At 34.1% G+C, this 14,106-nt stretch overlaps 2 protein-coding genes across 3 annotated transcripts; one reads left to right on the forward strand and one right to left on the reverse strand.

Moving 5' to 3' along the window:
• Positions 1-3,366: 3,366 nt before the first annotated feature.
• Positions 3,367-3,762, forward strand: LOC145001951 (egg cell-secreted protein 1.2-like). Its single transcript, XM_078961279.1, has one exon. It carries the CDS (start codon positions 3,367-3,369, stop codon positions 3,760-3,762), a length of 396 nt encoding a protein of 131 aa, XP_078817405.1.
• A 531-nt stretch (positions 3,763-4,293) lies between these two features.
• On the reverse strand, positions 4,294-12,497 carry LOC145036418 (uncharacterized). 2 transcript variants are annotated; one of them, XM_078984953.1, is made up of 7 exons: positions 12,476-12,497; positions 11,901-12,237; positions 11,252-11,740; positions 10,999-11,148; positions 6,618-6,779; positions 6,075-6,511; positions 4,294-5,075 (listed from the first exon to the last, which is right to left on the reverse strand). In XM_078984953.1, exons 2-7 carry the CDS (start codon positions 12,223-12,225, stop codon positions 4,437-4,439), a joined length of 2,202 nt encoding a protein of 733 aa, XP_078841079.1. In that variant the 5' UTR covers positions 12,226-12,237; positions 12,476-12,497; the 3' UTR covers positions 4,294-4,436. The 2 variants fall into 2 exon arrangements, with proteins under 2 accessions (XP_078841079.1, XP_078841006.1); XM_078984880.1 differs by having other exon boundaries at positions 11,889-12,237.
• Between the last annotated feature and the right edge of the window lie 1,609 nt (positions 12,498-14,106).

Genomic DNA, 14,106 nt, shown 5'->3' on the forward strand with positions numbered 1-14,106 from the left:
CAACGAAACCCTAATCCTTCCTTGAGTGTTCTTGGAGCTTAGACGTCCATTAGAGAGCATTTTGGCGTTGAAGAGCCATTTTCCAAGCAAGTAAAGAGCAAAACAAGGCGATGTTTCAAAGGAGAAGCTGTAGATCCGAGATTGTTGTTCCATTTCAGATCACCTTGAGGTATAAAGCCTTGAACTTTCCTCAAGTATGCTTAGATCTAGTGTAGCGTTGTTTTGGAGTCTTTTTAGTTCCAATAATGGGCCTTTATGACTCAAGTTCATTTCTACGCCAAGAGGTGCCACTCTCAGTGATATTCATGTCCCATAAGCAGTAAAGTTTCGACCTTTAAGGCCCTTTTATGTCCATGCATGAGTTTGGAGTCATTCCATGGAAGTTAGTTGCTATATTTCAAGTTTTGTCTTACTTGGTGGGTTGCAAGCCATCAAGTAATCGCCTTTATGGATTAAGACATTGAAGAGGACTTGGATTTGTGATTATAGCCTTTGGAGTATAGTATTAAGTGCTTAATGTGATAAGCGACTTAACATAGACGTACCTTGGCGTACATGCAGGTACGCGTAACATACAAGTCATACAGCCTGTACGCTTAGCGTATAGAGGGGTACACCCCGCGTACTCATCATATATGGGCTTGGTATGTTTTTGGCCTCAGATTGGGCCATACATTGGACTTTGGTTCTTTGGGCCTTAGTAGGCCATCAGAAGTCAGATAATTTATTCTTTGCTGGGGCTTTGGCCTCTTTCCCAAAAAAAGTCAGATAATTTAGGCCAAGAATATGTTTAGGCTTAGGATAAGGCCTATTAGAAGGTTTGGGCCCAATTTAGCAACGTGGGCCGTTAGTGGGGCCACGAGTGGGCTTGGGAAGCCTACCTAGTGTTGGCCTTTTTTATATTATGGTTTTGGGCCTTATATATGGACCAAGTTGGACTAAGGGTAAAAGGGTCAATTTACCCTAAGGAGGATTATTGTGATTGGACTAATTGTTATTTTGGGTAATGGTAGCTCGGGGAGTCGAGAGATTAGCAGTTCGGGGATCTGTCAGCTAGCTGTGAGAGGTTTATTCACAGGATTTTACAGTCAACTTATGAGGTGAGTTTTCTCTAGTAGGAACGGATCGAAGACACTAATGCCGTCCCGTTTATGTATGTTAGTGTATACCAGATTTAGATCCGATGCCGGGGTTAGCCCGATGTAGTTTATATGCTTCCGGTTTACGGTCCGATGCTGGGCGAGGTCCAAGGAAGGTTTATATGTATGTTTCCGAACTACGGTTCGATGTCGGGTGGTGCCCGAGGAAGGAATGTATGTTTAGTTATACTTGATGTCTTTATGATACTTATATGTGCCTAGTAGGGAGGTGAGTGTGAGCGGGACCCATATCTCATCACTAGCTCAGTGTGGACGAGGTTGCATATCTCATTAGTAGCAGAGTATGGGCGGGGCCCAAGATAGGCGAGGCCTTGAGGCTAGCAGTTATAGTGTTGTGTTTGTCTGTATGTACTAGCTTAATTATGATTATATGTTTGTATGTGTATAGGGGACAGGGCCTAATAGAAAAAAATATGTATATCGAGCGGGGCCCGATGCCAGGTGGGGCCTGATGCCGGATTCGTCCGATGTCGGGCGGGGCCCGATGCTACGGGCTAGGCCCAATGTTTGTAGTATGTGATTATGTGTATGGTATGTGGTAGTTTGGAGAGACTCACTAAGTTTTGTGCTTACAGTTTTCAGCTTTGGTTTCAAGTACTTCCAATAGCAAGGAGAAGAGCTCGGGATGACTGCATGACACACACTATAACTTTTAGCCTGTGATGATTTACTATGATATTTTCATATGCGATTTTGACACATTATTTTGTATGATGATTTGAGATACATTACTTATGTCTTTTATGAGATGATAAATGATAATTATGGTTTTTATGAATAATTAAAACATAAATTTTGGACCTTATTTTGGGGATGTTACAAAATTGACTTCATATTGTTCCATTTTACCTTCGGATCATGGGTTGACTACTAAAGCTGCAATTTATCTTTTTCGTCCCCTCACTCTCACTCAACTTCTCCTATGGCGCTTCATCTTCCGAGGTTCCTTCAAAATCATTTAGATTTATCTTAGGTATGGTGCATTTGTCAAGCGCTTTGTCAGTGAGAGTGTTTAGGAACTCATCTTTTCATCGACTTCTTTGTTTCTTTTTGAAAAACTCATCCAATTCCCCGTCAATGGTATCCAATTCATCTACTATCTCCATTATCACTACAAAACAAAAATTAATCATAATATTATAAGGGAAACAAGATACTAGAGGACCACGTGGATTTTCTTACCTTTGATTCTTCCGAGGTAAAGTTTTGCTTCGATGGAGGGTAAGAAATGGTTTTTACAGAGGAGTGGGTGACAGGGAGGTTAATGGAGAGTAATAAGGACGAATCAACTGGGGCAATCAACCGACTAATAGAAGGGTTATAGGTTCGAATGGCTAAATTGACTGTAATAGTCGGTAACCTGTCATTTTTTATAAATGAAAATTAATTTATGACTAAATCATAAAGATGGGAAAAAATTTGAGATTTTTCCGTAGATTTCCCTTTAAACTTTCTTTTCATTTATAAAAAATTAGTGAGAGGTTGAATAAATCATAGCTTTCCTGTTTCCATTCGTCTTCTATCCAGACATTGCATGTGTTTGATACACATTTTTCCTAATTTCTTTTTCTATTCAAACTACATTTAATTTCCTAAGAATTCATTTCCTACATGATTTTTTTTATAATAACAATATTTTTTTTTGTCTTAGTAATATATTTTTCTTTTAAATTTAACTCGAAAAATAAAGGGCCTTATTATTTATTTATTTGCGTCCCAAATATATTTGAACCTTGTGGGGCGCAAAAACACATCCTAATTCTTTGTAAGTCACATCTGTAAGATAACTAAAATAACTAAACTTTGTTATATTTATATCAAAAGAAAGTTTTGCACTGACATTAATGATCATATGTCATGCTTACATGACATCGTTCATCCATTCCTTTTAAAAGTTTATATGTATATGTTTCGAAAGGTTAAAATGTGATGATAAATTCTGATATTAATTCATGAGATGTAAGCTAAAAAGTTCATAATAGTAATTAGTATAGTCGATCTTTTGGGTTTCTAACATTAAATCATCCATCAGTTTTTTTTCGTTTTTCATAATTAAGTATTTGTTTAATGCATTTAATATTAAACGATTATTTTATTCCATAAGCACCTCTACATATGCATCGCATAGTGTCAAACGTAGTTCCTTATATATAACCCCTCAACAAAGCCCTGAAAATTCAAAGTAAATTCCTAATCTCATCTGATAATGGCTGCTATAAGGGTTCTTCTTATCACACTACTTCTACTATCATGCCTTGTTACTACCGAAGTCGGTTCAACAGCTCTGAAAATGCATGTGATCAAGCCTGGCGAAGGTCTGGTCGCAAGACTTCAGGGAGAAAAGGATGGTGGGCTAATGGACTGTTGGAATGCATTACTAGAGTTGAAATCCTGCACAAATGAAATCATACTTTTCTTTCTTAACGGAGACAGCTACTTGACAATGGAGTGTTGCAGAGCCATTCGTGTCATCACTTATGGGTGCTGGCCTTCGATGCTTACTTCTCTTGGCTTCACGTCTGAAGAAGGTGATATTCTTAAAGGTTATTGTGGTGGCTCGCCTCTGCCACAACCTGTTATGCTTGAAGGTCTACATGTATGAGATGATGTAATATATATGCGCTTTAATAATGTTTAAAATAAAAACTCCAGGTGACATGAGTCTTGAATTATGAATAAAGTTTCAGTTTATGTTAAACCTAAGTGCTTCTTACATACTTGTTATTGTGATGTTGTTCATCATCTACTCTTGATTATTTTAAATTTAGTAAGTCAAATTACCACCAAGTTGCCTGTTTGTTTTTGGATGACATTGAAAATTCAATCAAAATTGCGCAATCAAGTTTGGTTCGTTTTTGTTAATTAACATTGTGTATTAACTTAATAACAATCCAAATTCATGTTAGGCTTCTGTCCATTGGCAACTCAATTTCGGCTTCTGAGTTTACAAAAAGTTGTAAAGCTCATTGAATATGATAAATCTGTTGTTATTTGTTTGAACATATGTATTGATTAGTGTCTAGTTACTTGAGATTACAACGAACAAAAACCGCAATATGTGAATATATTGTTACTTGTCACTTCTTGATGGATATGTTCTTGTTATGTGAATATATTGGCTCTATGTTCTTAATTAAAACTGTTAAAAACAATCCTTTTATTCAATAAGTCAACTTGAGATTACAATGAACAAAAACCGCGCGCAATAACAAAAAACTCACACTCAAACGAGAAAACACACCATCGTAAAACTCAACGTGACATTACATAACAAAGTTAACGGAGAGACTTCTTGGTAGAGGTGGCAAGTTTCTTATGTTTCTCAAAAATCGTAGAGCCATATGTACGAAAAACCATTTCCAATAGGAGCGGGAACTGAAGAGCTGAGAAGAGAAGTACAGGCAAAGTAGAGAAAATAATAAGAGGTATGGAGACCCATTCTAACGTCTTATGGAGCATTAGATACATAGCAGCAGCAAAAGAGACCATCATGGTAACTATCGAGAAGAAAAGGCATGCAATTCCAAAGATCAATTTGGTGGGTAAAGACATAAGGAAGTCGTTCTCTGCATATCTTGCTGTGAGAATACCTAAGAACATCAACACTGAAGTGGATGATGTGAAGAGAGAGAGTCCATTTGATATCATAAAGATCATGAATGTGTTTCTGTCAGTGTATAACATGATGGGTAGACCAGATCTATCGTTGGTGCCACCAGGTATGGTGAAGGCTGTTGTAAACATGACGGCAGCAATAAGCGTTCCTACAATCATACTTGACCCTGCAGTATTCTTCATCCATTTTTCGCCTTCTTTTGCTAGATCCTTGTGTTCTTCACTGAATAATGTGCTGGGCTTCCAATTGTTTTCATTCAGTTGATCTTTGTATTTCGGTTGTACTAACCTTTCCACCTCCTAAAATTATTAATGGTTAAAATGAATATAATGATTAATTCTAGTAGGTTAAGGGTTTTGTTTGATTTACTAACCGAAAATTTAATCGATAAAAAAATAATGTTTGTTAAAAGATGAAATATGTAAAATAGTATATAAAGAATATGTGGAAGATTGAAGGGTTTTTTTTATTATTTTTATTTTTTATAATTAATCAACATATATATTTGAAAGAATTAAAAAAAAACTCAATAAGTTTGTTAAAACTAGGGTCAGAGGGCTGGGCATAGTAGGTGTCACAGACAACCCTTCAAAATTTACCATCAAATGCAAAATTTAGTGTAAATTTATCAAAATTCGTCACAAAGAATTCATTGACAATTTACCATAAAATCCTAATAAGTGTAAGCTTAGTGTAAATCTGTCGGTGAAACCATTTTAGTAAAGGATTTTGGATGGAAATTGTCTTCGAAAATGATTTTTTTTTTCTAATAATGCAACCCTTAAAAAATTGTGCAACCCATTACATTTCTTTCTGTGTCTATCATTAGGTCATCCGTTATACCCACTACTAACCATTATAGTGGTGAGGGTCACCTCATCACCATATTCAACCACTAAACCGATGGGATACCCACCACTATATTCTTCTTATTTTTTTATTTTTAAATTAAAAAAATATATATTTTTAAATTAATTAAAATGTAGAGAGAGGTAGAGAGAGATAGAGAGAGAAAAAAATTGATTGGATTTTGTTGTCCGTTTTTCCCACCACATTTGACCATGATTTTTTTCCACCACTAGCCACCAGTAAGAGTATGGGGTGGTGTTCACATTTTTTGTTCGTGACCACATAGATTACAAACATGCTCAGTATACCATAAGGCCTTAGTTGAAATATTAGTTTTAGTATTTTTTTTAAAAGTTAACTTATAAACAATTTTTTAGTTTTTCAAACATAAAAACCTAAAAGAACTTGAAAAATAGCTAGTTATTTGTGGTCTTCTAAACATAGCATACCTTATACCATTGGAGTTCCCTTTGCATTTGTAAGGCAGCTCCCGAAACACGCTCAAGTTGAGCCGGAGGAGAGAGCTTTGCTGCAAGATGTAGAAAATTGTTGTGGAATATATCATGTCTACTAGCTACTATGCTTTTCCTTGTCCCTAAACTATAAAAAAGGCTGAAGATCTTTTCTTGGCGAAGAATGATTGCATGTGAAAAGATTGACCTTCCTCTTTTGTCTTTCCTCCATATGAACTCAGGATTGTATTTTAGCAGCTCCACCACAAACTCAACGATTCCATGCTTAATTGCACCATGCAAGGCCTTATCGATTTCCATCTTTTCAAGTTGTGAGCGATTCATGTTCCTCATTTCCTTAAAAATGCAGCTGAGGAGTTTACTTGCTTCATCATTTACCAACTTTTTTTCATGCAAATGCTTGATATCTGGTACTGAAAGTAAAATATAAAAATGAATGTTCAAATGGAATCTTTCTTTCGTGGAAAGGCTCATGAAAAGAAGAATGTGTGTGAAACTGTGAATTCAAGCATTACATACCCAAAGATCGCAGCAAGAACCATCCTAGTTGATGTAGTAAGGTTGGATGGCTGATAAGTTCCTCTTCATTACTGGATTGATCGATGTCGATTTCATGATCTGATCCATTTGAAGGGTCACTTTTTTGGGTCTGAACATCCCATGGAGAATGTATACGCACACCTGTTTAGATTCGTCGGGAGTAATTAAACCTTTGGTTTTCAAATAATACATGTATCTATTTTTCATAAAAGAAGCTAATCAATCATGCGTCTTATTTCCTAGAAAATGCAGTTGATCAGGAGTTTTCTTTCTTCATCATTAGTCAATACCAACTTCCTATCATGCAGGCCCAGCCCACAAGCCAGTGACGGATTTGGGCCTTAAATTGGACATATAAGTACATATGTATATAGACTTTTTTTTGTTGTTATGAAAATGAATCGTGTAGCAGTGTAGTTGGCATCGACAAATGTTAGTTATTTGGAGCTTTCGTGTTCAAGATCCAGCCTTGTTCTAAATCTAACTCAAATGGATTATATAATATGACATGCATAGGAATTAGTTGTGGCTTATATGGTTGTGTTGTGTATTTTCTAATTGATGGTCCAGGTTCAAACACCTAGCTACTTTATGTCTTTAATTTATTAAATTCAACTATAATTCTTTTATGCATAAAGCTAATTTTCATATAATAAAAATAATTGAGGCCTAGCTGGTTGAGTTTGTCTTTTAGTCTCTTTATTACCCAAAAAGCTGGTTATAGGCCCATAACTGAACTGTAATATTTTAAGTTGCGATTATATGATATTTATACTTTATGTCAATTATTAACTTTAATTAGAATTCTTTTATGCATAAAGCTAATTATCATATAATATAAATAATCGTGGGCTATGTGGTTAAGTTTATTTCTTTTAGTCTCTTTATTATCCAAAGAATTTGGTTATAGGCACACGGACTTAATTGTAATCTTTTAAGTTCAACTTAAATCCTTTGAAATGATTTTATATTTAAGACACCTAGTCTTTACTAATTAAAACCAGGAGTAAATTACACGAATGGTCCCTATGGTTTTGGGTAGTTTGCATGTTTGGTCACTAACTTATTTTTTAACTCAGAAGGTCTCTAATGTTTGTTTTTGTTGCGTTTGGTCCATATCTTACCTAAAAATACTATTTTACCATTTATTTAAATAAACATACCTCAATCCCACTTCCACCTCATCTTACCTTACCTTACCTTACGTACCTCACATTATTTAAATAAATTAAAAAAATCAATGGCAAAATAGTATTTTTTAGGTAAAACACGGACCAAACGTGCAACAAAAATAAACAGGGGAGACCTTCCGAGTTAAAAAAATAAGTTAGGGATCAAACTTGCAAATTACCCCAAACCGTAGGGACCATTCGTATAATTTACTCTAAAACCAAGCATTAATTATCGGTGTGACTTGTAATTGTGACATGTGGACGATAAACTTAATTTAGTCCAGTTGATTTTGTAATAGACACTTACATACGTTATCTACGCCTAATTTCATCAATTCTTTTGAACTATCAGTTGAGGTGTCTTTGAGGGTGTGTTTTGTTGGTTATTTAAGTGTTATCAATATGTTTTAATGTAGTTGTTATTAATAATGAGATATGTTGAGTTCTATTTCATCCTCCGAAGTTAAAGGTGCGAGGTGTATACTCGGGAGTGATTAATATGAGTTCGAATATGAGTTCGGGACACAGGGGTCCTGGGGCAGCGCCCCTAGGTACGATTTTCCAAGGGGCATCACCCATAGTGAGGTCCAAGGGGTAGAGCCCTTAGTGGTGGTTATAATAACCACCATATTTTGGCATCAATTTTGGTTTAACCGATTTTAACGATTTTTCCTTCATGTATAAATAAGATATAAATGTTCCAGGAAAAGGGTTGGAAAATCTCATACATTTGAAATCTATTTATCTGATTTGTTCTATCTCTCAAGAACACGTCAAACAAGATATTATGTGTTTCATAATCCGAACTAGGCATGTAATTTGGATTGGTTCATTCTTGGATTATCACACTTATGAATTCGTCTATCCCAGACAAAAGGGACGAATTAGAAATTTTGGAAAGTGTTTGAAAACACGATCCATGGATATATCCAAGTTTGTATTTATTGTTATTTCTGATTCCCTAAAATCTAAATGTTTGAGGTGGGTAACTGTACAAGGCCTGTGTGGTGAATGGGTCAATTTTACATACAATTTAGTCTGTTATCCAATCATTGGATATTTGGTAATCCAAAAGATAAAAGCCCATGTTTTGTTTTAATTCTAAAAGCTCACAATACAATTAAATGAAAATAGGAAATTAATATCTTTTAAATAGCTACATTAATTAGAAAATATGTTAGAAAGAAGATGACGAGTGTTGCCCACAATAGGTGAACTATTACATAAGCAAGAACAAAAGATGATCAACTAATCTATCCATCTATGAATGTCTTAATATGCAATATTTCATGAGGTTGCTAGTGCAACCATTTCTTAAGGAAGCATGTAAGATCTTTTGAAATAAATTCATTGATATGGTGGAAAATGTATGGCTTCAAGGACTAAGAGGATGCTTATATTGTAGAATTCATAGGGATATTTTACTTGCATATGGAGGAATTTAGATTCGGGAAATTCAAAATTCAGAGCAAAAAGTTGGTTTTGATGTGTGGGGCAAACCGCCATATATAAACCCTATAATTTTGAATAGATAAAAGATTTAAGTTATTTTGAGGTTATAGGTCTCTTTATGACACTTTTGTCGTTCTCCCATTACATACATGACTCTTTCAATATACTATACCTGACTAACCCTAAGTAATATCCTTAAACTTGAATGAAGCAGTTTGAGGTAACAAAGTTCAAATTGAGTTTAGAAAGGGATTCCATGCACCAACAAACCCTTCATCGTTTTGATATAATTAAATATGAGTTTTGGCCTTTAAAACTGAAAACAATTTGAGATAACAAACTTTAGATTGAGTGAATCAATGGTTGGAAAGGAATTTACATGCACCAACAAATCCTTCATCGTTTTGATAGGGTTAAATATGAGTTTTGGCCTTTAAAAATGAAAACGTCTTAAAATCGAAAGAGTTACGACATTTTAGTTAGAAATTTTCTAACTTTAGATGCAAATTGTTTAGATAGCTGAGTAAGAGATTTTCATTCTTAAAGCCCGAAAATCACATTTAACCCCATCAAAATGAACGTTTGTTGGTGCATGGAGATTCATTTCCAACCATGGATACATTCAATTTAAGGTTTGTTATATTAATGTGTTTCACTTAAGATCAAGGATATTGTTAGTATTGTGGAGCAAATCAAAAGAGTCATGTATGCATGCTCTTTGAGAAAAAGAGACTTAACCTTGAAGTGACTTCACAACTTCTAAGCTAACGGTATCGGATGTAATTTTTTGTTACTGAGGTTGAGGGTTCAAGTCCCATCAGAAACATAGATGAATTTACAAGTAGTTTTAGAAATAGTCTAAAAAAAAGGAAAAACACTCATAACAAATGTTTTAAAAACTGTTTTTAACCGGCCAGTTGAACCGGTTGGATCGGAAACCAGAGAAGGAAACGGTTTAACTAGCAAGGTTTTAAATCTATTTCTGAAGCGGAATGAACCAGTCTTTTTTTATAAAAACCTGGTTAAAACGGTTAAAATTTAACTGGTTGAACCTGTTAAATAGAATAAAAATACATAGATTGATATCAAACTTATAGCTGTGTGCTTTTTTTTAATGTATTTGGATTTATTTACAAGTTTAAACTTATGGACGTCAAATTCTTGATTTATGTATGTATGTGTGCGTAGAAAAATAAAAAAAATAAGAAAATTATAGTAATCGGTTCACTCAACGGTCGAACCGCTTAAACCGGTTGAACCGTTGACCATACCGGTTCAACTAAAAAACCAATTTTTAAAACATTGCTGACAAGAAGATGTTAACTAATCACATGATTTTACAAAAGTCAAGAAAATCACGAGATTTTAAAACTGACGAGGAATAATTTAATATGAAAATTAACCATAAATTTGGGAAAATTCAAATTTGGGAGCCAAAAAAACAAAATTTACTTAGATGGGTGGGATGAACCGCCATTGGCCCATAATTAATTTTAAATGGATCGAAGAGCTATAAATTTTAAAAAACATGTCACGTTTAGATTCACGCTATAAAAGAGAATGTATGTAAAACCTTGAAGGCTATGTTTATGTCATTGTAAGATCATAGTGCTTTGATCATTTATTTATTACGATTTCATATATTCGATCCTAAAATCCTAAAAATGTTTCTCCTTATTAATTTGAGCTTATGTCAAATCATGAAAATTTAAATGAAAGAAAGTACGATTGCTCACATCGATAAATCCAATGTTTCCAGAAAGGAAATTCACTTCCACTAGCAAACGCGGAAGGCTTGTGAGACAATTTATGAAGAGCGTAATTGCCATGGTGATCATGGGTGACGCCTAGCTGTGGGAACCTATTTAGTAGCATGGAAGCAATATCTGCAGCATTAAGAATATAAGTACCCATATATTTCTGAAACAAGGTATATTATTTTCTCCATGTGAAAAAATTATCTATGCATGAAAAATTAAACTCACTCACCAAATAAATCTGCGGTGATCAAATTATTCAGAAGCAACACACCTTCCATGCCTCTTGTCGGGTCAAACAGCTCCTTTGGAGTCCTGGAATAGAGATAGCGAACCATTTTCTTTCTACCATACATTGAAGCCACAATCACAGGAAGTGAGCTTTCATCAGTATTTCCTTTTTTTATTGTAACCAACGTACGATTCTTTTGCACCATGGCCTTAGCCAATTTTGTACTTTCCGTTATAGCTGTAAGAGAGAGAGGAGTGGCACCAAACTCATTAGCAATTTCCAGGTCTTCTGGGGTCATCTGCTTCACCAATTCAAGTGCGATCTTAATATTTCCAGAGAGGATTGCAACATGGAGAGCTGTATCTCTATGAGGAGTTACAATCGCTCTTCCTGCATTCGGGTTGTTCTTAAAGATCTCTTTCACTAGTTCGATATCACCATCTTCCACAGCATTGTATAGATTTTCATGTCGCAAGTGCTCATTAACCCCTATGATATATCATTTCCATACTTTCTTTATATATATATATATATATATATATATATATATATATATATATATATATATATATATATAATAATGCAACGTTAGGTTATTAAGTTTACTGCAAAAAATCTGATAAATTAACAAATATACCAGGTATTTCACCTCGGAGACCATGATCAGGTGTAACTTCAGTATCGTGTGATGCGCTAGGACGCATCTCGGCCAAGTGATCCCAAGCAAATTTAGCGGAGACATGTGTGTTCTTCTTGTACTTGGAGTAGGCACGTGATCCACAGGCTAGTTGAATAGCATGTAAAGCCTGAGCGTTCTTCTTTTGCCATTCTGGTGTATCCTCTTCGGCGGATGTAGCTTCTCTTGAGACAACATCCCACAGACCTTGACCTACTAGATAACTCTTTACGCATACCTTCCAGAACTCATAGTTTTCTTCTTTTAGTTCTTCAGGTACAATCCCAATCATAGCCATAGCTTGCCTTTCCTGCTTTTAGAAGTTGTACAAGGCACGAAATATTAGTGTAACTGGAACATTGAATTAAAAAGAAAGTTATGTCACATTGAAGTTTTCATATGTGATATGTGCACTAGCTAGAAGAAAGTTTTGCATATGTGCTATGTTCACTAGCTAGAAGAAAATAGCACGCACATATGACGATAGTATTGTGCAATTATATTACAACGAAAAGACTACAGTAAACAAAAGCATAATCAAAACCTACCTAGTTTCTAGTTTCTTGAACGTTCATTTTGTCAAGAATTATAGGAACGAAATCATTTTATATATGGAGCTGCAAAAGGAATTCATGCACACAAAAGGACATCACTTTAACCTCGTCCCAAGTGATTCTTATGGTAGCATACTAGGATTGGTACTAAATTTCAAATCTCAGCAAGCCTAAATATTCTTTTCGTATTTTATTTATTTTATGTCTTCACCAACACATGAAACACACTTAAAATAAAGTACTGATAGAATGTTTACATGCTTAACCTAATACATTATCAATATTTGTAGTTATTCTTAGGCTACTCACTACTTGAAAAATACAATTTACCTACAAAAATCATCCATCCGAAAAATGTGTAGATAATTACTTACAAAATAGGTACAAATCAACCACAAAATCTTTTGTCCTATGTTACTTACAAAATAGTTATGAATTAATGACAATTTTTTTTTTTTAGGTAATCTATTAGTAATTACCTACACATTATCTACATAATATAATTTTTTTATTCCAATTTAATAATCTGTAAGTATTCCGTAGGAAATTACCTACAGTATAACTAAGGAAAATTGGAGAAACAAATTTTTTTTTTTTTTTTTTTTTTTTTTTTTTTTTTAATTCCAACATGATAATCTCTAAGTATTTTGTGAGAAATTACCTACGGAAGTAAAAAAGAAGGAGATTTTTTTAATTTTCCTAGGTAATCCATAGAAAACTTTTTTTTTCATTTCCCTTTTATTATTATTATTAGAGTAAATTACACGAATGGTCCCTATGGTTTGGGGTAATTTGCGTGTTTGGTCCCTAACTTATTTTTTTAACTTGGAAGGTCCCTATGGTTTGTTTTTGTTACGCGTTTGGTTCCTACTGTTTATTTTTGTTACGCGTTTGGTCCCTGTCTTATCTAAAAAAGACTATTATTTAAAAGGGAAAAATGATGGGGTAGGTGAGGTAAGGTGAGTGGTGGGATTAGGGTGTGTTTATTTAAATAAATTAAAAAAATCAAGGGCATAATAGTCTTTTTAGGTAAGATAGGGACCAAACGCGTAACAAAAACAAATAGTAAGGACCTTCCGAGTTAAAAAAATAAGTTAGGGATCAAACGCGCAAATTACCCTAAACCATAGGGACCATTCGTGTAATTTACTCTTATTATTATTATTATTATTATTATTATTATTATTATTATTATTATTATTATTAGTGTGATTATTACAAAAACAATACTTTTTGTTTCCTTTTATTATTATTATTATTATTATTATTATTATTATTATTATTATTATTATTATTATTATCATCATCACTATTTATATGTTTATTATCATTATTATTATTTGTTATTATTATTATTATTATTATTATTATTATATCCATTATTTATTGTCATGAACTAGTTTATAACCCGTGAGAACCACAATTATAAAATTAATTAAACATCCACGTTTCTGTCTCTTGTGCCATCTATGTGACTGATTCCTCTGTTACCTCCCATCTTGTAGGGTTAGATTCAGTCTATTTCTCATACTCTACATACAAAAGCATCGACCATAGTCTAGGGTTTGAATCACTCTAAGGTTCACCGTTAATTTTCTTTTTTCTCACCCGCTCTCCAGAACCAC

Source organism: Lactuca saligna, chromosome 1 (genome assembly GCF_052625555.1).
Source record: "Lactuca saligna cultivar CGN05327 chromosome 1, ASM5262555v1, whole genome shotgun sequence".
Taxonomy (NCBI): Eukaryota; Viridiplantae; Streptophyta; class Magnoliopsida; order Asterales; family Asteraceae; genus Lactuca; species Lactuca saligna.

Excerpts from the sequence above, each read along its gene's own strand:
- LOC145036418 (XM_078984880.1), bottom strand. The coding sequence starts at position 12,225 with ATGGCTATGATTGGGATTGTACCTGAAGAACTAAAAGAAGAAAACTAT. Across the intron at positions 11,741-11,888 it reads TCTCCGAGGTGAAATACCTG|GGGTTAATGAGCACTTGCGA; the intron begins GTATATTTGTTA and ends GATATATCATAG. Across the intron at positions 11,149-11,251 it reads GATCACCGCAGATTTATTTG|ATATTGCTTCCATGCTACTA; the intron begins GTGAGTGAGTTT and ends TTAATGCTGCAG.
- LOC145001951 (XM_078961279.1), top strand. The coding sequence starts at position 3,367 with ATGGCTGCTATAAGGGTTCTTCTTATCACACTACTTCTACTATCATGC.